Genomic DNA, 26,519 nt, shown 5'->3' with positions numbered 1-26,519 from the left:
TTCCGTAATTTCCCTAAATCGTTTCAGGCAAATGCCAGGATGGTTCCTTTGAAAGGGCACGGCCGATTTCCTTCCCAATCCTTCCCTAACCGGAGCTTGTGCTCCGTCTCTAATGACCTCGTTGTCGACGAGACGTTAAACACTAACCACCACCACCATCTACACTTTGAAAGGACACGGCCGACTTCCTTCCCTAATCCAATGAGACCAATGACCCCGCAGTTTGCTCTCTTTCCCAACCCCAACCCAACCTAGTCTACAGAGTATTGTAGTCCATCTTTACATCACACCTACTCCCAATCCCTTACCCTACCCCTTGGAAGACATCCTTTCAACACGTACTATTAAGAGTCCCATCACTATATTATCCTATCCTATCAGAGCCAGGGCCACCTGTGAAAGCAGTCATGTCAAATAGCAGCTCTGCTGTGTAAGTTCTGCACATCATGTTATGTGGATGAGACAACAAACCAGCTGTCCACCACCTGAATGAATGGCCACCTCCAAAGCATAGCCGAGAGCAGAGTTGCCCACCCAGTGGCAGAACCCATTGCGTAGCACAGATAGTTAAATTTATTTCAATGGCTGCTTCACAACTCGTACCACATCCAGATCCCCACCCCCCTTCCCCCTCTTGCCACCTGAATGAATGGCCACCTCCAAAGCGTAGCCGAGAGCAGAGTTACCCACCCAGTGGCAGAACCCATTGCTTAGCACAGATAGTTAAATTTATTTCAATGGCTGCTTCACAACTCGTGCCACATCCAGATCCCCCCCCCCCTCCCCCTCTTGCCCTGGTAACATTAGTTTCTCTCTTTGGAGAGGGGGGGGGGGGGGCAGACACGAGCCAAGTTCTGTCTTGTTTATGTGTGTAGTGATATTGATGTCCCAGCACCACTACTTTCCTGTGTGTTATTACCTTTACTCCTTAAATTATTTACATTCCACCAAGGACTTTCCATTAACATATTTTTATGATAGGCTGTATTATATTAAAATGTGATTGTGATCACACACTGCTTTCTTAGGCAACAGTGTGTAAATTATGAGCTCCAACTTAAGCTGATGAAAGTTGTAACCGTGTACATTCCTAACATCAGAGCTCCAGCATCAAAGTTGTTTACAAAATTGTACTATGTGTTTGTAGATGAGGATAATTTATTTGTTGATGGGGACAGCATTTTCTTCATCTTTGCAACCCTCTTAACTGTGGGATTTATACAATGTGATCTGGCAACAGCCTTGAGAAGTTGCTACCTTAACACCTGGGAGAAACTGAAGAATCACAATATTGGTGTGATGCATTTATTAAGTGAATTGGTCCCAATAATATTAAAAAGAGTCCTAGGTTGCACAGTTCTATATTTTGGTTCAAAAAGATGTGTTTCATCCAGGTGGGGCATCATCAGGTGGATGTACTGTGTATACATTGCGTGAGTGCGGCTTGGCCCTTGGTACTTTGTCCCAGGACCGTGCATGAGCATGGTCTTATGCTACATTGCTATAAATGATGACCCACATTGCACCAAGATAACTTGATGATGTCCTGCCTGGGTGAAAAACACCGTTTTTGAAGAAGTAAAAAACATTGTGCAACATAGGACTGTTTTTTAATATTAATCACAGTATAAGGTTGCTGTACCACCACTTCACAATGAAATGAAATGAAATAAATTTTAACTGCCTCCTGTCTCCATATTTGTATTTAGAGCATTAGCTGAAACGGAAGTAGGATGCAGTCATTTATTACTATTTCTTGTTGAATTTTCAGTTATTGTGATATTGGTGTTAGATTCAGAGAGAGCATCCTTAATCACAAAATGGTGCTTTAAATAGTCATGTTTTATTAGCTTATTAAGCAGAATGCACTCAAATTAGATCCTGGTATTAACACAGGTGCAAATAGCATTACACTTTGAGGGTACCACTTATTTGGGAGAAGCATTCCATTTATATTAGGTGACCCTCTTGCCCAACATGACTACTAGATGCAGCTATGACATTAAGTATCAATTATGTATCTTTGTTTATGAGAGTATTGTATTGTTATGTGTAACCAGATGCTCATTATTTGATAAATTTCATAATGTCTGAACAAATATCATCACTTTGAATGCAAATACTAGTTTTGTTCTCCACAAGTATACCTCAGTCAACTCTAATGTCTTTTGTTAGTGCAAAATATCATTGTTTTTATATTCTTAGGTGTCATTGGCCATTGTACAACTGGGTTGCTGCAATTACCACGTACAATATGCTAGGTACCTTTTCTTAATTTAATGTACTTGTTGATCAAATTCTGTCCATCTGTAACAGCTGTTTTTGAAAGAAAATGCTGAATGTTGCCACAAAGAACCCATGGGTGGACCTCAAAAATTAATCTAAATATTGTGAAGTAAAATAGTTCCGCACTCAGTTCTCTGTGCAGGAACTGATCAGAAAAGAAAATTATAACATTGTTAGTAGTAAATAAGATGTTGGATTGAATATGTATTATAAGAAAAACTGTGTTTTCTGTAGAAAGCATACGAAAACCAGAAATGAAATAGGCTGTGTATAATACAGGGTGTTTATAAATGAATATTGGGGTTTTAATACTTTATAATATTTATTACATTAACCTTACAGTTATAAATGATATGTCAAATGAAAGAGCAACTCAAACAGTTTTACCAAGAACCTTATAAATGTTCAATGTGAGCACTATTTGTCTTGCTACAATCACTGAAGACACACTTATCAACGTTTGGGAAGAACTCTGCTATAGACTTAATGTGTGCTGTGTGACAAATGGTGCTCACATTGAACATTTATAAGGTTCTTGGGAAAACTGTTTGAGTTGCTTTTTCATTTGACATATCATTTATAACTGTAAGTTTAATACAATAAATATTATAAAGTGTTAAAACCCTGTTATTCATTTATAAACACCCTGTATTCTGAAGACAACAGTTCTGACAAAATTAAATCAGTGCCGTGGGAATATTCCTATTGCCAACTATGGACCTTGCCGAGGGGGTGGCTTGATTGTCTCAACAATATAGATAGCCATACTGTAGGTGAAACCACAATGGGAGGGGGGGGGGGGGGGGGGGAGGGTAAGCCTTGTTGAGGCGAGTTGTACATTTGGTTCCTGAAAAGGGGCAGCAGCCTTTTCAGTATTTGTGTGTGCAACAGCCTGCATGATGGACTAATCTGGCCTTGTAACATTAGCCACCATAGCCTTGCTGTGCTGGTATTGGGAAAAGCCAGTATTTTTCCAGGGTTAAATAGTCCCTCACTCTGATCTTCCAGAGGGGACTACTCAGGATGATATTCTCATTCCTCATTTAGATATGGAAATTAGGAAATATAAAAAGGGGTTAGGTTGAAGTTAAATATGATGGGAGTAAGTGACGTATGGTGGCAGGAAGACAGGTCTTCTGGTCAGGTGAGTACAGAGCTGTATATACAAAATCAAGTAGGTCAGTGCAGAAGTAGGTGTAGTAATGAATAAGAAAATAGGAATACCAGTGAGGTACTATGAACAGTGGAGTAAACACATCATCATAGACAAGAAAGTCATGAAGCCAACAGCACCATAGTAGTACAAGTTTATATGCCAGCTAGCTCCACAGATAGTGAATGGATTGGAAGAATACGTATGATGAGTGAAAAGAAATTATTCAGATGGTTAAGGAAGAGAAAAATTTAATTATGATAGTAGGAAAAGGAAGAGAGAGAAAAATTGTAGGTGAATATGGACTGGTGTAAAGGAGTGAAAGTGAAACCTGCCGGGTAGAATTTCTCACGGGGCACACTTGGTTTAAGAACCATGAAAGAAGATTGTATACATGGAAGAGAAATGGGGACACTGGAAGGCTTCAGATTGATCATATAATGGTTATACAGAGTCTTCATAACCAGATTTTAAATTGTATTGCATTTCCTGTGGCTCTGACTATGATTTATTGGTTATGAACTATTGATTAAAACTGAATAAATTGCAAAAAGGTCAGAAATTAAGGTGATGTGAAGTGGATAAATTGGAAAAAAAAACCACAAGTTGTTGAGTGTTTCAAAGGGAGCATTAGGCAGTGATTGACCGAAAGTGGAATACCGCAGAAGATAAATGAGCAGCATCGAGAGATGAAATACAGGCAGTGAAGACAGTAGAGGCTCAAATGGATAAAAAGACTTTACCTATTACGAGCCCATTGATAACACAAGAGATACTGAATTTGAGAAAAGGAGAAAATATAAAAATACAACAAATGAAGCACTTAAAGGGGAATTCAGGTGTCTAAAAAGTGAGATTGGCAGATGTGCAAAGCAGCTAAGCTGGAATGATTAGAAGAAAAGTGCAAGGCTGTAGATGCATATATAACAAGTGGGGAGACCATTAGAAAAAACGGAGGCAACTGTTTGAATATAAAGGACTCAAATGGCAAGCCAATACTAAGAAAAGAAGGGAGATCTGAAAGGTAGAAGGAATATACAGAGTGACTCTACAAGGAAAGTGAAGTTGGAGACAATATAATAGAAAGGGAAGAGGGAGTTGGTGAAGATGAAATTGGAGATATGATACTGCAAGAATTTGACCGAGCACTGAAGGGCCTAAGTCCAAACAAAGCCCGAGGAGTGGACTACTTTCCTCAATAATTATTGAGACCCTTGGGGACGCCAGTGATGACAAAACTACTGGTGTGCAAGACATGTGAGACAGGTGAAATACTCTGACTTTAAGAAGAATGTAGTAATGCTGAAGAAAGACGGTGCTGATAGGTGTGAATATTACTGCACTATGAGAGTGTACTGAAAAGTAATGCCTCCAAATTTTTAATGTGAAAAATCTTAAAGCTTTTTAAATAAAATAAAAGGCTATGTCTTTATTCTTGATGTCTACATATTCAAAGCTCTCTGCTGGTAGAGGGCTCTTAATTGAAGGGTGTAACATGTTGGTGTGTAATTTAGCTATACCATTGCATGGAAAATAGCGTGCTGTAATTGAATTTCGCATCACTCTCTACTTCAGCATGATACGACCACACATCAGCACTAAGAGACTGCAACAATCCGACACCCTGGCTTCAGTCGTTGATCACCCCGGCTTGGCCCCATGAGATTTTCAAATGTCTCCAAAAGTTAGTTTTGTATCCCACCTGGAAGGCGGCGCATGGGTCTGCTATTGGTAACTAAAAGGTTGGCCGAATGAAGGCAGCGAGTAAGAGCAGGTGAGGTAAAACATGCCGGTAATGCAGTATGAATTTAAATCACATTTACTCTAGCAAGAAGAATACATAACTTTGCAATGAGGTGCGAAGTGTCCCAGCTGCCTGCTCTTGATGAAATGGGCAGACTCTGAAGTGACACTCGTAGAGAGCTCTGCACAGCACTAACTAGAGGGCGGTGTCTGTCGTAGTGCCAACCTAATAACTTTAATACACCGTGACGTCGTTGCTATCGATACCACATAAAGAATACCTTTGAGGACTTCCCTTTGATAGTGATGAAATGGTGCAAGCAGAGGTGAAGTAGTGACTCTGTCAACAATGTAAAATATTCTGCTGTGACAGTATCAATAAATTGGTGTCTTGTTGGGAGAAAAGTGTTCATCGCCAGGGTGATTATGTTGAGAAATAAATATGTATACATGAAGAATAAAGATGTGGAATGTTAATAACATTTGTTTTATTTAAAAAGGCTTAAGAGTTTTCACATAAAAATTTGGAGGTGTTGCTTTTCAGCACACCTGTGTATTGGTTTAATAAGTCGTGGCTTGAAAATATGAACAAAAAAGAAATTTTACGAAGGAATGGAAAAACTGGTATGAGGGTATTTCAAAAAATAAGTTATACTTGTCGTCCCATGCTAAGACCATTGCACAACAAGAACGGTGCATTGCTGCAGATACAGTTCTGCTGCAGTATGGATAACAGGTGCACCTTAGTGTAGGAGTGAAATTGCACAGTTACTGTAGACACACACACACACACACACACACACACACACACACACACACACACACACACACACACACACACACACACAGACACGCGAAAATACTAGTACATGGGACAGTAGAGCTCTTGTGGGCGAGATAGAATACCATAAATTATGTAACAGAATTGATATTTGTGTATATATAGCAACAATAAAAAAATTGCTAAATTATATGAGGAACAGTTGTGACATACATAAAACATTACAGACAAGAGCTAAAACTTGGTGAGTTGTAAAGCCCAGTTACTGTGGGTCAAAGCAGTGCTTTGAAATTTTTTGCCACATGGAGGCTGAGAGGCTTTTGAGAGTCATGTGAACCTTCTTTCGCTACACAAAAGTCACTTAAGGAGGCTGAAAGCTGCTGATCCACAAATGTCAAGGCAGTTTAAAGTGAGTACTACAATAACTTTTGTTACATAGCATGCTTCTCTGCCGCACTTTTATCACCACAAGACTCTTTGTCAACATTTGTTGTCAACAAATTTGTTTGCCATCTTTACTAGCAAGTGATTGTTGGTCACAAGTTCTACATCTGTCAGAATCCAAGCAGTCATATCTTTGAACAAGTTCAGCTTAATTTGAAAGACGTTTATTTGTTACTGTCAGATTCTCAATATCATCATACTTTTCATAGTTAGCAGATTACTCCACAATGATTTTATGGTTTTTTTCCCAAACTGTACTCCAAAGTACTGGGTTATTCTGAAATACTTCCAGGTTTTTGGAAGGCGACTGTGTGAAAACTAAAAGACATACAGAGAATATACACACATCAGTGGATGAGAGCATTTCTCCAAGTTTAACACACATTACATGTTCTCACTATGGGCACCATTTTTGACATGGCAAAAGTAAATGTGACAGTCAAGCTCTTGTCATATCCATCCTAACATGTTATGCTTGATATTGGCATCCTCATTAACTATCCTCTTATGCAATTCACAACTTTCCTAAATTAAGTGGCAATGGAGGTAGGAACACACACCTTCAACATAACCATATAAGAACAATTCACATGGAGTTAAGTCATGTGACCAGGGGCCACTGAAGAAGTAGTCAGGATGGAAAGCATGTTCAGCCCAACGCTGTGGCGGTTATACATTGAAGGAACAGTAAGTGTGAAAGAAAATGTGATGGAGCACCACCTTGTTGCAAAATGAAATCTCCACTGTCATGCTATATAATAATTTTGTGTGCATCAGTGACCGGGTGCAAATGTTGAAATTGGACACTACTTGGCCAACTTCCCCCCCCCCCCCCCCCATAGTCCTTGTAATCCTCTAGTTAAGTTTGCAGTCAGAAACGTGTGTCATTCCTCGTGAATTTTCACAACGTTGAGAGGTAAAGGCTAGGTTACAGGTAGACTGAAAAATTTCTGTGCTTTGACCAGGATTTGAGCTCACAGACTCTTGATTTTGAGGCATGGGCTTTGCCAATAGGCATAATTGTAGTATAAGCCATTGCTGAAGCATGTCCAGGTACACAGTACCAGTCAATGTTTTCTCTGCAAAGAAAAATGACCCTTAAACTTTTGAAGAGGTCATGGCACAAAACTGGCTTTAGGTTAATCATGAATGTGTTCCATAATCTTATGTACACATTCTGTATCCCAGACACACACATTATGATGATACGCCTTCCCAGACACATGGAATGTGGGTTTGACACTGAAAAGCATCTTCTGTGAGAGACAGTCTTTTTCCAGTAGCCACTGGAAGTCATTGCAAGTCAGAACTGAGCTCATTGTCCCATGTAGTCAGTGTATGTAACAACTGCAGCTGGTATGGGTTGACAAGCAAAAGTTTGAGTAAAATGTGCCATACAGTTGGTCATAGTAACTGCAATTCTCTGTTCACATGTGTCATTGATTTCTTTGAGCTCCTGATGAATGATTCCTACATGCACTTCACCTTCCCTGCTCACGGTCCCAGTCAACCACATAAGCAGCCAGTGTCGTGCAATTTGTTGTCATTGAACCATCACAACTGACTCACATTTAGCAAATTCTAGGGCACAGTATGCCTGCATCGCTCCATTATACACTGTATTCTGACACTCCTGCTGCCTAGTGGTGCACGCTGCAACTATACCATCATGCACATTATGGATCAAAGCTATCCACTGATAAGTGTCATTTTTCTGTATATCTTGTAGTTTTTGTGTAGTAGTGTTCTGAAACCCAAGAAGTACATACAGTTGCTCAATATTAGTGTGCTTGACATATGAGGGTAGTTTGAAAATTTCTCGGAATCACCACAAGAGGCTAGTGCAATGAGATGTTCACGTGATATTCATTGTACTGTTGCCTGTAAACATGTACCACGTCAGTGGTCTTGGAAAAGAGCTGTGGCAGTAACATGACTGTTGTTGTTCCCCTGTAGTGATTTGCGAAGATCGAAAAAATCGAAATTCGAGCAGTAATTAAGTACTTCGTAAAGAAAGGTATGAAAGCAAAGGACATTCATGCTGATTTGCAGAATACACTGGGGGACTCTGCTCCTTCATAATCAACTGTTGCCAAGTGGATAAATGAGTTAAAATTTGATCAGTAGAGCTTAGATGATGATGCACATGGTGGTCGGCCAAGATGTGTCACTACTCCAGAAATCATTGCAAAAGTTCACAAGATGGTCATGGAGGACCACTGATTGAAAGTGTGTGAAATTGCTCCCGCTTGCCAGATGTCTTCTGAAAGGACGTACCACAATTAAACTGAAGAATTATAAATGAAAAACTTATCTGCAAGATTGGTGCCGTGGCTCTTAACACTGGATCAAAAATGCATGAGAATGGACATATCAGAACAATGTTTGGCCCGTTTTGAGGGAAAAGAACAAGATTTTTTGCACCGGTTTATGACCACAGATGAAACTTGGGTACACTACTATATCCCAGAGACAAAACAACAGTCAAAGCAGTGGAAACATGCTGATTCTCCACCGCCAAAGAAAGCAAAGTCAATTCCTTTGGTGGGAAGGGTAATGGCATCAGTGTTCTGGGATGCGAAAGGGGACTGTTTGTATATCATCTCTCCACTGGACAAACAATTACTGGAGAATACTATGCTAACCTCCTGGACAAATTGCAACAAAAGATACGCGAAAAAATGCCAGGTTCAGCAAGGAAGTAAGTCTATCTTCCATCAAGACAATGCTCACACACACACGTGCCGCTGCCATGGCAAAATTACATGAACTAAGGTATGAATTGTTGCCACATCCACCTTATTCACCTAATACTTCCATCTCTTCCCAAAACTGAAAATTTTACTTGGTAGACAGAATTCACTTCAAATGGAGGTCATTTTGAGACCGATGACCAAGCTGTCTGGTCTCCTTCCCCAAACAAACAACCAACCAACCAACCAACCAACCAAATGAAGGCCTGGAGGAAACTCATTTTTGAGATGGGATCAAGACACTGGAGCATTGTTGGACCAAGTGCATTAATCTGCAAGGAGGCTACACTGAAAAATAAAAAAAGTTTCAGTGATGTAAGTGCCCTTTTCTTTTGCGTTCCAAGAACTTTTCAAAACCACCCTCGTAAATGGGATGTGCGCATTCCTGGAAAGGTATGTTGTCACAGTGATTCAGAAGCAGTTCTTGAAGGTGTAATCAATAGTGTCACTGAAAGTTTTAATAATTCTTTGTTTCATTAGCTAAATTAGGCTTGTTTCATTGTGTGGGAGAAATTACTTATTTTTTTGCATTTCGATTATGTTTCACTTTGGTGAGATAGAATGTTGTCCAACAAGGGCAAAGATTTTCATGGAAACCGCTGAGACATAAGGTGTTAAACAACTTTAAAGGCAAACTACTAACAAAACTAATCACAAAAGAAATTTACAGACTTTTATGCACTTTGATAATTTTTTTGTAGTGGATGAAGAGACTTGTAAGGACTTTTTTTTTCCAGAAACCATGGCTTGCTAGATTTACCAATGACCTAAAGTAGGAAGATGTGAGTGATGGTTTATTAGTACAAGTCATTACAATCAATTGCTCTTTATTCGTTATAGCACCTGTGGCACTTGTCATTTTGCTCCATTAATGTTTTAATTGGTAAAATTTTAACTCGTCTCATCAGAGTTATAAGAGTCATAAAGTATACAACACTCTCTCTCCACCATATCTTGGAAATCGTCATAAAACAGATCAGATGCCAAGTCATTTGGAGCTAACTTTTTACCTGAGAAAGGAGGTGCTCAATAAAAAAATGGTGTGCCCAATAAGATATTTGCCACCTATTTAGTGAACCTTCACTTGCCAGTTAATTTTTCTCATCCAGTATCTTCTCTTTAACCATACTTATGGAACACACTTCGATTCTTCTATAAATTTGTCAAATATTTTTCTTCCATCACCAGTGGTTAGAATATTTACAACATACTTACTAGCTACTGAATAGTTCATTGCCACTGTCAGTATGTTTTATTGCTTCTAATGTCTTTCGAAGTGAAACCAGTATGTATTTCTTTCAGTCTTAAGACGTTCCCTGACATAATTTTTGGTAAGGTGCCATTTGAACTCTGCCAGAAAACTAACACTGTAACATGAAAAAACAATGATTTTTTTCTGGGTTTCTTAAAAAAAATTAATACACACACACACAATTATATATCAGTGTAGAAAAGAGAACAACTAATAATGCCGCAAGAGAGTATTTTTTCTGGAATCTCTGGTATGTGTTTATGTACAATTGGACTGGAGCCATAATGCAATAATAATAATAATAGAAAAGTCTTTTAATGTCAGTAGATGTTCCACACCAGCAAATGTAAAAGCTTAATAGCAAGGTGAATTTACTAGTCTCATATAAGCCTCAGAATATTAATAGGAGATTTTGAATTCTTGGATGATTTGTACCCTGATAATTGAGACACTACTGTATTATGCTATTAGCAAGGCTACAGAGGCCTGTGGGTTTTATCTTACCTCATTAACACAGTGCCCTGAGCTATATTAAGAAACCAAATTAGTTTGTTTAATTGTTTAGTGTCTTCTCAGCAGACAAAAATGCCATTGGTGTGTGACAGGGATAAATATTGGGTTTACTTTTGTGTATAATGGGTTTTCCACTGCACATTCAGGAAGATGATTACCCCTCCCCCGCCTCTTCTGGTGAAGGAAACATTATAATGAAGATTTTTGGAGTTACCTTATTTACTCGAAACTAAGCAGCACTCGAATCGAGTCAAAAACTCAGCAGTTAAGCTTTACCAGGTAGCCATTGCTATGCGTCAGGCACTCGGTCCGTATTTATACGGGTACCCTTCCTTTTCCACGTGCTTCGTCTGGTTTGAATCGATTGCTTATTTTTCTTCGATCTGATAAGTGCCGTTCTGTTTGTTATAGGTGTTTACGTCACTCAGCTGAAAATGCATTACTGTACTGTGCATTGTTTGTTCGCGGCACGGCTTGCTTTTGTGCGCGCTTCCGCCGCTTACAATAAAAAAAGGACAGGAATTGTCTCATTAGCGAAAGCACGGCAAGAGACTGCTATTTGTTGCTACTTACACTGCTGCTTTCTTTGATAATCAACGAAAACCAAATAATAGACTGCGTATGATAGATGATGTTCTGAACGAGAGTTTAGCGAAAAGTTTTCTCCGTTTGAAAATCTTTGCAGACACCTCTTTAGTACATTACATTCTGCACAGAAATTAGTCATCTTAGATTTAAAAATCTAGTCAATTGCCGTGTTTCATTTCTGACTGTATCACTATTAGGCATAAGAATAATACGAATATAAACACGACATGATATGTATATTCTTCCGCGTTTGCTGTTGTCTCACTCTAGTTTCGTAGTTTATTAGGCAGACAGGATTTAAATGAGATACCAGCAAACACGAAAGAATACATGGCAAAATGTTTATATTCGTATTATTCTTATGGTGAAGAGAATACTGCATGTGATTCACAATTCATAAAAGTTCCTATTAGCAACCATCTCTTCTCACAGGTAGGAAAAAATTCAGAACGTAGAGTTGGCCATATTGACAAACATCCCAGTCTTGCCAGTCGGATTTTCCTAGTAAATTGAAATGCTGCTACATTCGAAGACGAACAATACGGAATTATTATTTACTTCGTTGGATAATGTATGAAAATGCAGTGGTAGAAACTCGGGGCGGAGAAAAAAAGCTCGTCTTCCACCTTCTTTTTTTTAAATTTATTTATTGACGCAGAGGTTTTGGCGCCAGTATTTATCTTTGTGCCTGTAAAGCATGCCTGTGTAGCACTACATACAGGGTGGTCAGAAAATATGTGAAATAATTGTAGGGATGTTACAGGGCAGGTTGTACTGAGTCATAAATGTTAAGAAAGAAATTCGATACGTTGCGCCGTTTCCGAGTTATTTAGCATTGAAGTTAGTCAATCAGATCGTCGCGCGCGTAAATTCAAGTTTCAACTAACGAGACAAAGCACTCGTTGGGCAACACCGCCCCTGGCAGGCCGCTTGAATGCGAGCGCGCGACGCCCCGATTGGCTAAATTCTATGCTAAATAACTCGGAAACGGAGCAGCGTATCGAATTTCTTTCTTAACATTTATGTCTCAGTACAACCTGCCCTGTAACATCCCTACAAGCATTTCACACATTCTGACCTCCCCCTGCGAGTCCGGGGGTTAGAATAGGCCCGAGGTATTCCTGCCTGTCGTAAGAGGCGACTAAAAGGAGCCCCTCCCCCTCAAGGGGGTAGTTAGCGCCTGCGTCCGGAGACGGACGGTTTCACGACCTATATTTGCGTTCATTTTGGTTGTTCACTTCTTCTGGTTTCTTCCTTCCTTCCTTTGATTGGTTCCTTTCTTTGTTCTTCTCCATCTCACTGTCTTACTTACTCTTCTCCTTGCCTTCTTCTCCTTCTCTGGTCTCCGCTTCAGCGTTTGAGACAGTATGTACTTTCTTTCCCTCTCTCCTTTCTTTTTCCTCTTCTTCCTTCCTCCCTGTGCGTGCCTGAAGGCCGACCCACGCGTTCGCACGCGTAGCCGGTGACGGGGTAACGCGTAATTCCCCGCCCTGGGTAGACAAGTAAGGCACGCACGTACCCCCGGTAAAGGCCAGGCCCAGGGAGGGGTGATTGCCAGAGCTGACACCTTCCGACCATGCCGATTGGTCCCTCCGTCCGTTTCTCGGAAGGTGTGACCTGAGGTGTGAAGAATCACCTAAGGCGGGAGTGCCCTCTGAGAGGGTCCCCACAAGGAAGTAGCGCGCCACCGGAGACGCTGGCAATCATGGGGGATTCCTCCGCAATGGATTTCTCTTCGTCTCTCTCGACTTCTGCCCACAAACGGCCACCAGTGACAAAAGTACTACCGCCTGCCCCACAGTTCCTCGTAGTTTCTCGATCTGAGGACGGAAAGGATTTTTCCTCTGTCAACGCTTTCGTTATCCAGAAGGGCGTAGATGCCATAGCCGGATCTGTCAAGTCTTGTACCAGGTTGCGTAATGGTACCTTGTTACTAGAAACTGAGAGCACCTTTCAGGCACAAAAACTCCTTCGGGCCACACTCCTGTACATGTTCCCTGTCCGGGTGGAGGCTCACCGCAGTTTGAATTCATCTCGTGGTGTGGTCTATACTAGATCACTCGACGGATTGACTGACGAGGAGATTCAGTCTTTCCTCGCTGAGCAGGGCGTGACGGCTGTCCATAGGGTCATGAAAAAGGTCAACAGTGACCTTGTACCGACCCGGACACTTTTCTTGACCTTTGATAGTGTTCAGCTGCCGTCGCGCATCAAGGCGGGCTGCTACCAGTGTCAGCGTTTTAATCAAACTCGCCATTCTTGTTCCAATGCGGCTACATGTGTGACTTGTGGCAGGGATGCCCATGAGGGTGACTGTCCACCTCCGTCTCCTCGTTGTGTGAACTGTTGCGGTGACCATGCAGCGTCCTCCCGCGACTGTCCCGTCTACAAGGAAGAACGCTGTATCCAAGAAATTCGGGTCAAAGAGAAAGTCTCCACCTCGGCTGCTCGCAAGCTATTCGCTAGTAGGAAGCCCACGTTGCTCCCAGCGGGGAAGTACAGTACTGTCCTCGCCTCTCCTCGGACTACCAGGGAGGTGGCGACGCAGACATGCGATCTGACCTTCAGCACTACCGTCGTCCGTTCGGCCAGTGCTAAGATCGCCCGGTCGACGTCTCCTCTTCCTCCCGTCGCCCCTCCGACACAAGCACTTTCATCAGCTTCTGCCAGGACGAAGACCCAAAAGTCAGAAGCACGGGCCTTCAAGAAAGAACCGTCTTGTGCAGACCACCTACGTACCTCGAACCCTCAGCCATTGACCAATCCTTCCACAAAACGGCCTTCCAAGAAGGTTCATAGGAAGCACAGTTCTCCTTCCCCGCCACGGCGCATTTCTCCTCCTGCGCCCCCCAGCGGTTGCCGCCCCAGGCCGTCATCCGTTTCGCCTGGCCGCACCGCTGGTAGCCGAACATCTGGCCGTTCACCAGCGGAGGAAGCTCCCCCTCCCAGCTATCTTCACAAGATGGCCGATGAACCTATAAAACAAATGGACGAAGACGGTCCGCCTCCTGCTAGCGGCGGCAGTGCTCGCTCGAAGCCGGGCCCTCAGCGGCCTTCTAGATGACCCCTTCTTGCATCATCTTCTTCACACGATGGCACTTATTCACTGGAATATTCGCATCATTCGTTCCAACCGAGAGGACTTGAAATTGCTGCTCCGCTCGCACCGTCTGCTCGTCGTAGCCCTCCAGGAAACGAAGCTACGCCCATGTGATCAAATTGCCTTGGCACACTACACCTCTGAGCGTTTTGACTTACCCCCTGTGGCAGGTATTCTGGCTCATGGAGAGGTTATGTTGCTGGTCCGGGATGATATCTACTATGATCCCATCACATTGGACACCGGCCTGCAGGCAGTTGCCGTACGCATTACTCTCCCCAATTTTACATTTTCCATCTCTACCGTTTACACTCCATCGTCGTCTGCCGTTACCAGGGCAGACATGCTGCAAATTATTGCTCAGCTCCCTGTACCATTTTTGTTAACTGGAGACTTCAGTGCTCACCATCCTCTTTGGGGCTCTCCAGCATCCTGTCCGAGGGGCTCCCTGTTAGCAGACGTTTTCAACCAGCTCAATCTTGTCTGGCTCAATCTTGTCTGCCTCAATACTGGCGCCCCTACTTTCCTTTCAGACACCTCTCACACCTATTCCCATTTAGACCTCTCTGTATGTACTACCCAACTTGCACGCCGGTTTGAGTGGTATGCGCTTTCTGATACATATTCGAGCGACCACTTCCCGTGTGTTATCCATCTCCTGCATCATACCCCCTCTCCGTGCTCAACTAGTTGGAATATCTCCAAAGCAGACTGGGGGCTCTTCACTTCACAAGCTGCGATAGTCAGGCCGCACACCTCACGGAAGTCATTCTCACTGCTGCTGAATATTCCATCCCTCACACTACTTCTTCTCCACGCCGCGTACCGGTCTCCTGGTGGACCGCAGCATGTAGAGACGTCTTACGTGCTCGTCGACGTGCTTTACGCACCATTAAACGCCACCCTACAGTGGCGAATTGTATCAATTATAAACGATTACGTGCGCAGTGTCGTCGTATTTTTAAAGAAAGCCAGCTGGGCTGCTTTCACAAGCACCTTCAACAGTTTTACTCCTTCTTCTGTTGTCTGGGGTAGCCTGCGCCGGCTATCTGGCACTAAGGTCCACTCATCAGTTTCTGGCTTGACGGTCGCGAATGACGTCCTTGTGGCCCCTGAGGATGTCTCCAATGCCTTCGGCCACTTTTTCGCAGAGGTTTCGAGCTCCATTCATTACCCCCCTGCCTTCCTCCCCCGAAAACAGGCAGAGGAGGCTCGGCCACCTAATTTCCACTCCTCGAATTGTGAAAACTACAATGCCCCATTCACCATGCGGGAACTCCAAAATGCACTTGCCTGGTCACAATCCTCCTCTCCGGGGCCTGATTCTATTCATATTCAGATGCTGAAGAACCTTTCTCCTGCGGGTAAAGGTTTCCTTCTTCGTACTTACAATCGCATCTGGATTGAGGGACATGTTCCCACATGCTGGCGCGAGTCTATTGTTGTACCGATTCCTAAGCCGGGGAAGGACAAGCACTTGCCTTCCAGTTATCGACCCGTCTCTCTTACCAGCTGTGTCTGTAAGGTGATGGAGCGAATGGTTAACTCTCGGTTGGTTTGGCTGCTTGAATCTCGACGCCTACTTACCAATGTACAATGTGGATTTCGTAGGCGCCGCTCTGCTGTTGACCATCTGGTTACCTTGTCGACCTTCATTATGAATAACTTTTTGCGGAAGCGCCCGACCGCGGCTGTGTTCTTTGATTTGGAGAAGGCTTACGACACCTGTTGGAGGGCGGGCATTCTCCGCACCATGCATACATGGGGCTTTCGCGATCGCCTCCCTTTTTTTATTCGTTCCTTTTTAATGGATCGACAGTTCAGGATACGTGTGGGTTCTGTCCTGTCAGACACCTTTCGCCAGGAAAATGGGGTACCACAGGGCTCCGTTTTGAGCGTCGCTCTCTTCGCCATAGCGATCAATCCAATAATGGATTGCATCCCAGATGATGTATCAGGCCACCCTTTTCGTGGACGATTTTACCATCTATTGCAGCGCGCAGCGTACATGTTTCCTGGAGCGCTGTCTTCAGCGTTCTCTTGACCGTCTTTACTCCTGGAGTGTCGCCAATGGCTTCCGTCTTTCTGCCGAGAAAACGGTCTGTATTAACTTCTGGCGCTACAAAGAGTTTCTCCCACCGTCCTTACGACTCGGCCCCGTTGCTCTCCCATTCGTGGAGACAACAAAATTTTTAGGTCTTACATTTGACAGGAAACTTAGTTGGTCTCCACATGTGTCATATTTGGCTGCCCGTTGTACCCGTTCTCTAAATGTCCTCCGTGTTCTCAGTGGCACGTCGTGGGGAGCGGATCGAACCGTCCTACTTCGCCTATATCGGTCGATCGTCTGCTCCAAGCTGGATTATGGGTGCTTTGTATACTCCTTTGCACGGCCGTCCATCTTACGCCGCCTCAACTCCATACAACATCGGGGTTTACGGCTTGCGATGGGAGCGTTTTATACTAGTCCTGTCAAGAGTCTTCATGCTGAAGCCGGTGAATTGCCACTCACCTACCGGCGCGATATGCTGCTTTGTCGTTACGCCTGTCGGCTTCTGTCAATGCCCGACCACCCATCGTATCGTTCCTTTTTTGACGACTCTCGCGACCGTCAATACGGGTTGTATGTCTCTGCCCTGCTACCCCCTGGAGTTCGCTTTCGTCGCCACCTTCAACACCTTGATTTTTCACTCCCTACAACCTTTAGAGTGGGCGAGAGCCACACGCCACCTTGGCTCCAGGCTCAGGTTCGCGTTCACCTTGACCTCCGCTCGCTCCCAAAGGAGGTTACCCCCGGTTCAGTATACCACTCCCGTTTTGTCGAACTTCGTTCGAAGTACATTAATATGACCTTCATTTATACAGATGGCTCTAAGACCAATGACGTGGTCGGGTGTTCTTTTATTGTCGGTGCACAAAGTTTCAAATACCGGCTACATGGCCATTGTTCGGTCTTCACAGCCGAGCTCTTTGCCCTCTACCAGGCTGTTTTTTACGTCTGCCGCCACCGACATTCTGCTTATGTCATCTGCTCCGGTTCTCTGAGTGCCATCCAGAGCCTCAGTGATCCGTATCCGGTTCACCCTTTCGTGCACCGGATCCAACGCTCTCTTCAGCAGCTGGTGGACGACGGGTCTCCAGTTAGCTTTATGTGGGTTCCTGGCCATGTCTGTATCCCTGGGAACGAAGCTGCAGATGCCGCGGCCAAGGCTGCGGTCCTCCAGCCTCGGACGGCTTCTTGTTGTGTCCCTTCATCAGATTGTAGCACGGTCATTTGTCGGCGCATTTTATCGCTGTGGCATGCCGATTGGGCTGCACTTACGGACAACAAGCTTCGGGCCTGGAAACCTCTTCCCGTAGCTTGGACGTCCTCCTCACGTCCTTCTCGGCGGGAGGAGGTCGTTTTGGCTACGAATTGGACACTGCCAGTTCAGCCATCGCCATCTGCTGACGGCAGCGCCGGCGCCGTTCTGTCCATGTGGGCTATTGCTGACGGTCCGCCACATTTTAACGTCCTGTCCGGATTTTACTGCGCTGCGTCTTGATCTTGGCCTGCCATGTCCTCTGGATGCCATTTTAGCGGATGACCCAGGAACTGCTACTCGCGTTCTTCGTTTTATCAACTTGACACACCTGTCTAAGGACGATTGATTATGCTGTAGTTTTTTAATCCTATGTCTGTTAATACGTCTTTTATAGTGTTGTCCCTTTTAGTTGCTGTTTTTACCTTGTGACTCGCGGTACATTCCTAAATTAGTCAGGGCGCTAATGACCATTGTAGTTGTGCCCCCCCCCCCCCATAAAAAAAAAAAAATTCTGACCACCCTGTGTATTTGACGGCAGAAGTTAGTTGTGGCGGCACCTACCAGCATTTATGGAACTTCCGCCTACTTTGCACTCGATTCTAAGCCTCAGGCGGTTTTTTGGATTACAAAAACCGGAAAAAAAGTGCGGCTTAGATTCGAGTAAATACGGTACCTGAACACCAGGAATGGTAATTTCATGGTTCTTTTTTCTTTTATTTTTTTTACCACATTTTACTCCTTAAAAAATCTGACAGTAATACAATTCAATAAATAAAAATGAGAGATAAATTTCGTGCTAAGAAAATTTTAAATACACTCCTGGAAACTGAAATAAGAACACCGTGAATTTATTGTCCCAGGAAGGGGAAACTTTATTGACACATTCCTGGGGTCAGATACATCACATGATCACACTGACAGAACCACAGGCACATAGACACAGACAACAGAGCATGCACAATGTCGGCACTAGTACAGTGTATATCCACCTTTCGCAGCAATGCAGGCTGCTATTCTCCCATGGAGACGATCGTAGAGATGCTGGATGTAGTCCTGTGGAACGGCTTGCCATGCCATTTCCACCTGGCGCCTCAGTTGGACCAGCGTTCGTGCTGGACGTGCAGACCGCGTGAGACGACGCTTCATCCAGTCCCAAACATGCTCAATGGGGGACAGATCCGGAGATCTTGCTGGCCAGGGTAGTTGACTTACACCTTCTAGAACACGTTGGGTGGCACGGGATACATACGGACGTGCATTGTCCTGTTGGAACAGCAAGTTCCCTTGCCGGTCTAGGAATGGTAGAACGATGGGTTCGATGACGGTTTGGATGTACCGTGCACTATTCAGTGTCCCCTCGACGATCACCAGAGGTGTACGGCCAGTGTAGGAAATCGCTCCCCACACCATGATGCCGGGTGTTGGCCCTGTGTGCCTCGGTCGTATGCAGTTCTGATTGTGGCGCTCACCTGCACGGCGCCAAACACGCATACGACCATCATTGGCACCAAGGCAGAAGCGACTCATCGCTGAAGACGACACGTCACCATTCGTCCCTCCATTCACGCCTGTCGTGACACCACTGGATCCGGGCTGCACGATGTTGGGGCGTGAGCGGAAGACGGCCTAACGGTGTGCGGGACCGTAGCCCAGCTTCATGGAGACGGTTGCGAACGAATGGTCCTCGCCGATACCCCAGGAGCAACAGTGTCCCTAATTTGTTGGGAAGTGGCGGTGCGGTCCCCTACGGCATTGCGTAGGATCCTACGGTTTTGGCGGCCAACACCACGGTTCCTGGTGTGTCCGCTGTGCCGTGCGTGTGATCATTACTTGTACAGCCCTCTCGCAGTGTCCGGAGCAAGTATGGTGGGTCTGACACACCGGTGTCCATGTGTTCTTTTTTCCATTTCCAGGAGTGTAAATTGACTGGAATCACATATTTTATTTTGGGAGAGACACTTCTATGTGAGCTGTTGTTTATTGCATTTGAATAAGTTCACTGGAGCACGAAACAAAGGTCAACAAGTTCACAATAAAATAAAGTGATTGTCCTGCGCCACAAGAAAATCAAAGTCCCGAGCCACAAGAAAAGAAAAAAACTTCAACAATTAATTCGTAGTTCACACAGCATGAGGTCAATTGCAATATAGTAACGCATGCATAGCGATATTGATAGAGGGTGATGAGGTTAGCCATAATAGTTAGTTAGTTCGCGTGCATAAATAAATATATCAGTCTTTAGGTGTCATACAATGATTATTCTCAAGCAATCTCACACACAGATGTTGTCTACATGCACAACAGTAAGAACAGTCTTTGTTATTGGCGGGGTCTGTAAATATAGTGTTGTCCTCTAGGGAAACATTGGTCAGATCAGAACACGATGTCGACTGACTCACAGAGAATGAGACCATACTTATGGTCGCTCAGACTTAAATCAGTTGGCTAGATAGGCAGGAGATGCTATGTTTCCCTCTCAGTGTTTTCTTCGCTTGTTGATAGTTACACATCTTCCACCAATACCAGTGGGGTTATGAGGTCCCTCCCTGTTGAATCATCACATAGGGCCAAAACAACCTCTGCGAGTGTGGGAGAGGACAGTTAGGTGGCAGTGGATGGTTGCTTGAGGAAGTCCCTATTATCAGTTCCAGATCAACAATTTAGTCCCTAGATAGTGGTGGTGGAACCAGAGCTAGAGGCTCCAGAGGCTGTGTGGGAACTTCGGAAGAAGCCACACTAATGCTGTGTTGTGCAGATGATGGGTGTTTGTTCTTTCCATCCCACTCCTACAGGGAACCCCCATGGACACTGATCCTTGAAACCACCAGACCTGGATGTGCTGGATCAGTGTCCCTTGGGCTTGTTGTCGGTGGAATGGACAGAAGAGACACCAGTCATCTGTGATGAGCAGTTGTAGGGCCTGGTGCAGAGATTGTCACTGTTGTGGTGACCTTCTGAATGATGGAGACATCTAACTGGAGTGCTGCAACCAAAGCTGGTTGTTGTGTCTGCACAGTATCCTTCATTCAGTTACTACCAGAATCAGCTTGTGCTCCTGTTGCACTGTGATGTACTCCCAGATTCGACCCAGGGTGTGCGTGAAAGTGCACCCCTAATACTGGGGCACTCACACAAAGCAGTGTTGCTTCCTCTGCAGTCCGGTGGTGGAAAGAGAAGATCCAGTAGAGTCCAGTGAGGATGGCCAAGCAATAAGTCTGATAGGCTAAACCATGTATTGATATTAACCTCTAGGAAGCTAAAAAGGTATTTAGACCGCTAACTAATGGTAGAAATAGAGTATATAAACAGCAGACGTGAAATGACAAGAAACACTTTTATGAAAGGAGAAATATCTTAAATCTGAGGTAATTTAAATGTTAGTATTTTCTGAAAGTCTATGTCTGGAGTGCGTAGTTTTGCATGGAAGTGAAACTTGGACATAAATATTACAGACAAGGAGAGAATAGAAGCATTTGAAATGTGGTGCCACTGAAGAATGCAGATTATTTGGGCAGATCTGATAACTAATGAAGAGATACTAAATCTAATAGAGGAAAAAGAAATTTGTGGCACAATTTGATTAAAAGAAGGGATCAGTTAATAGGTCAGATCATTGAAGCATCAAGGAACAGTTAATTTAGCTATGGAGGCAAGTGTAGGACAACAATTGCAGGGGCTGATCAAGGCATGACTACAGTAAGGAGGTTCAAGTGGGTTTAGGTTGCAGTATTTATGCTGAGATGAAGAGACTTGCACAGAATAGACTGTCACGGAGAGTGACGTCAAACTAGTCTTTGGACTGGAAATCACAGCAACAAACACCTGGTTATATGAAGGGTCCAGGAGAGAACTTAAATTCTAGAAGGAATTTTAGTAATTTTATTTGATAATGTGTGTACTCCATGAAGAATTTGCAATCATCTGATACTACCTGTAAATTGTTTCTATGCATGTGTGGATGAAGTGGTATTTTTTTTATTCATGCTCTGTACAGTAAATACCCCAGTTACAGTTTTGAAGAAACGAGAATTGACATAAGGATATTTCACGGTCATTTTCTGTTAAAGGCTACTTGATCAGTAGGTACTCCTTGTAAAATTTTGTCATTGGTGTTTTGAATGAAATATTACAGCATTAATATATGTTTGTAAAGTACAGTAATCATTTAGTGAGTCTTGACACTCACTTCACAGAAATTGCAACAGAATTATATCGTTATTTCTTTTGTCAGCAGGTTTGGCAGTCTGGAACGACAAGGTAACAGAACTATAGAAAGTTTCCCGACAACAGAAGAGAGGAATTGGTTTTCACGAAATTGTCAAGTTGTGCCGAAGACACTTGTTTTGATTGTGATGCTTTTTTTCCTTGGCCTGGGAGTATCGTATGCAGCTCTAGGAAGAGTTAAGTCATATAGGAGTCACACAGGTAAGTCTGAAAAGAAATAGAATCTGAGGCAATATTCTTATATGTGGATACCATTTTTTTTAAATGGTGCTGTGTATGATACCTTGAGTAGATTTAAATACTTTATGTAAATTACAAGTGTGAGAATGCTTCATTTCAGGTCCTGATACTTAGGAATATTTGTTGGTTGGTGTATACTACATATTTACTGCACTGCCACCACTTTCCAGAATCTGTTTAGCCCTGAAAGCATTTCCAATAACATGTGCTATCCTCTGCTCTACTATGTGCTCATAATGCTAGACAGTATATTTCATCAACACTTTTTGGGTGAATTTTTGTCTCTGCTGACAGGTCATGAAGCAGTTGCAAGATGGCAACTGATGGGTTGTGTCTTAGCTTCACCCAAATTTTCGTTTGTTTACTACACATTCATAACTCTTAAAAGTTTTCTCTGTATTTACATGCAAGAGGGTATTTGGAACAATAAATGACAGTGCTAAGCTTCAGTTGTTCTTTTTCAGGATAGAGAGAAATTCAGAATTGAAACAGGAGTTGGACAGTGATATTCCATATTGTCAAAACTATTCTTAGCTGTCATTGAGGAAGTTTTCATATCCCTAAACTTGGAAAACTAGTAATCAACATGCAGAATCTATGTCCATTTTGTTGATATTGTGTTGCATGCTTCTAGTGCAGATAAACAACAAATTGAAGGGCATAACAGAGCAACTTTGAATTTAGGTCTGAAAATTGACAATATAAACTATTTAATCAACTCCTTGAAAAGAAAATTTTGCAAATTAACAAAGAATTCATAGAATCAATTGGTGAATCTTTTGTCTGTAGGATAGTTGAAGGTGATAACAATGAGTGGCTAGTTAGCAAAAGAAATGCTTAAATGGTTCACAAGTGTCACGTCAGATGGCGTTCTGTTGTCATAATTTTCATATATTTATCACACATATATAGTTCTTAAAATGTCCATTGTATTTATGTGCAATTGGGTGTTTGGAAAAATCTGTGTGTCAGGTCTTCAGGTCTACAACTACAGTTACACAACACGAGTGAACCATTCAAGCAGTTATTATGTCAGGAAAGCCTCAAACAGCACAGCAAAAGAAATAACAAAAGTGTGGCCTGGAGTGATATTGGTATATTATATATTTTCAAGAGTGAGCTTCCAATGTGTGTGAAACAGAAAACCTAGTCCATGTGCATCACCAATTATGGTTAGTGGATATGAGAGCTGGATTTTCAGTGTGAAAAACCATTTAAAAATTAAGGGTTGCTCAGTGAGTAGTGCAGAGAGGCTGGTTCAAAAGTTCAAGGAGAGACAAGAAAGTGAACAAACGGATCAGGGAACAGTATGAAGCTAAAGATTTAATTACAACAAATGAACATGAAAAGTCTCCTAGTGAAACGGGTAGCTAAGGAAGTTTTTTTTCTGGATTCTAATAGATAAGACAAGATGGAGGTTACTACCTAATGGAAGATGGGTGGATGATATTGGAAACAAAACACTGGAGCAACAAGGACACACATTTCTGAAGACTGTTGGCAGCTGCTGATAAAGTGATTATTTTTCACAAGCAAATAATAAAAAAAGTGGTGCTTTTCCGTTGCATTACAGAAACATTTACTTAACTGATGGAAAAAAATGGCGACACCAAAAAATTATTGACGTAGAGTAGTGTAATTTCAGGAATACATTTTTCTAGACAGCATATTTAAGTAATCAACATTGCAAGATTACAGGTTAATTTACGCACGAGATTAGCCATTGAAAATGTGAAGTTCTATTACATTAATAACCAGTGTAACTGCCAGAATATTGAATTCAAACATGCATGCATTATGTTGTACACGTGCTGGATGTCAGTTTGTGGGATGGAGTTCCATGCCTGTTCATGTAGAGTCAACATGGGAAAAGGAGGGGTTGCTACTTATATATAAAAACTGGACACAAAGTCAAAAATATTGAAATAAATAGTTTTTGTGCAGATCAGATCCTTGAAGCATATGATTGTGAGTTGCTACTGCAATATACTTCTATAGTAATTGTAACAATGTACAGATCCCCTCGAGGTAACTTTCAGCTATTCATGAAAAATCTAGAGGCATTATTGAGCTACATGTCAGACAAAAAGAAGCGGTTAGTGGTTTGTGGCAATATTAATGTAGATTTCTTAAAAGATACGGATAGGAAAAATGAGCTAGAATCTTTGTTTGGTTGTTTCAATCTAGTATCTGTTGTAAATTTTCCAACTCGTGTGCAGCAGGATAGTAGGTCACTTATTGATAACATTTTCATAGACAGTGCTCAGGCAGAATTGATTAATGTGTACCCAGTTGTTAGTGGGATATCTGATCATGATGCACAGTTTATGGAAATAACACATATAACACTGTACAGGCTTCAGGCAGGTTCATACAAAGCAGGGAGGCTTATTGATGTGAACAGGGTACAGAGTTTTAAGAGCAGCCTTGAAGAGGTAGAATGGGATGAAGTATACACAGAAAATTATGCTGATGCCAAATTCAGTTTATTCCACCATAAATTTGTCTCAGTATTTGAGAGTTGCTTTCTTGAAACGTTATCCAAAAAAAACATTACAAAGTCAAGTAAGCCATGGATTACTAAGGGAATTAAGATATCGTGTAAGAGGAAGAGGGGAAATATATGGACAGGCCAGAACAAGTCAGGATCCGACACTACTTGCTTACTACGAAAGATACTGTAATATTGTATGGAAAGTCATCAAGAGGTCTCGAAGCTTGTCTGTTCTGACAGAAATTAATAATGTGGATAATAACATTAAAACTATATGGAATATTGTCAAATGGGAGACGGGGCAGCCAGACAGTGCACATCATACCATAGCAATAAAGCTAAATGATGATGATGTGAGTGATAATTCAAAGCTAGATGATGAGGAATAAAGCTAGATGATGATGATGATGATGATGATGATGATGATGATGATGATGATGATGATGTGAGTGATAATTCATGAGTTGCAAGTATTTTTAACAATCACTTTCTGAATGTAGCAGCAAAAATAGGGTTAAAGGGTTCAGTTGAAAAAAAAAAAAAGTTAAAAAATTTCGTTCCCCAGGACCTTAGGCCTTTAGAAATAGCATCAACATCCCCCACTGAAATTAAGGGAATTATGTACTGAAAAACAAGAGCTCGTGTGGTCTTGATGGAGTCTCTAACAGAATTTTGAAGTGTTGTTCTAATTTAATGAGGGGAGTCCTTAGTGATATATGTAAAGCTTTACTGGCACAGGGAATTTTTCCAGACAGATTGAAATACGCAATTGTTAAACCTCTTCATAAGAAAGGGGACAGAAGTGACTTTATTAATTATAGACCAATCTCATTGCTGACTTCATTTCCTAAAATATCCGAAAAAGTTATGTATTCAAGATTAGTCTCACATTTAAGTGAAAATAATTTACTCAGCATGTCACAATTCGAATTCTGGAAGGGTTACTTGACTGAGAATGCTATCTACACATTTATCCATCAGATAATACAAGCCTTAAATAACAAATTATCGCTAGTTGGTATTTTTTGTGATCTTTCCAAGGCATTTGACTGTGTGGATCATGTCACACTCTTGGAAAAACTCAGGTTTTATGGTATTGAAGGCTATATACACAGCTGGTTTGAATCACACTTAGTGAACAGAAAGCGAAAAGTTGTGCTGAATAACACAAATAATGTTGGGAGGGTGGTAAATTCTAGCAAATGGGAGTTATCACAAAGGGAGTCCCACAGGGTTCAACTTTGGGTCCTCTGCTGTTCCTTATTCATATGCGTGACCTATCACTTAACGTTCAGCAAGCAGAACTAGTACTTTTTGCAGATGACACGAGTGTTATAATAAATCCCATTCCAGAAAAAGCAGCTGAAGATATTGTTAAGTATGTCTTTCAAAGAATTATTAAGTGGTTATCAGAAAAGGGACTCTCCCTTAATTCTGAAAAAACTCACTATATCCAGTTATGTACACCAAATAGTCATACTGACAATTGATGCAGTATATGAACAGGGCTCAGTTAACAGGGTAGATTTCTCCAAATTTTTGGGTTTTCACATTGATGACAACTTGAACTGGAAGAAGCACATTAGTGAGCTTCTCAAACAATTAAGTTCAGCTTCTTTTGCTCTTCGTACAATTGCTAGTCT

At 42.4% G+C, this 26,519-nt stretch overlaps 1 protein-coding gene across 5 annotated transcripts in view; it reads left to right on the top strand.

The window, feature by feature from the left end:
- The window catches only part of LOC126299616 (inner nuclear membrane protein Man1), a 315,326-nt gene that overhangs the window by 79,824 nt on the left and 208,983 nt on the right, over nucleotides 1-26,519 (top strand). For 4 of the 5 annotated variants that reach the window (XR_007552835.1, XR_007552834.1, XM_049991653.1 and 1 more), the window contains one exon: nucleotides 22,150-22,343. Coding sequence is in view for 3 of the 5 variants with exons in the window: in XM_049991653.1 (XP_049847610.1) it covers nucleotides 22,150-22,343 (194 nt within the window). In the remaining 2 variants the exon portion in view is untranslated. The remainder of the gene's footprint in view (nucleotides 1-22,149; nucleotides 22,344-26,519) is intronic. The other variant, XM_049991654.1, reaches the window with a different exon arrangement.

This window comes from Schistocerca gregaria, chromosome X (assembly GCF_023897955.1).
Source record: "Schistocerca gregaria isolate iqSchGreg1 chromosome X, iqSchGreg1.2, whole genome shotgun sequence".
NCBI classification, from domain to species: Eukaryota; Metazoa; Arthropoda; class Insecta; order Orthoptera; family Acrididae; genus Schistocerca; species Schistocerca gregaria.
The sequence above is the reverse complement of the archived record's forward strand: the minus strand, read 5'-3'. Positions and strand labels throughout refer to the sequence as shown.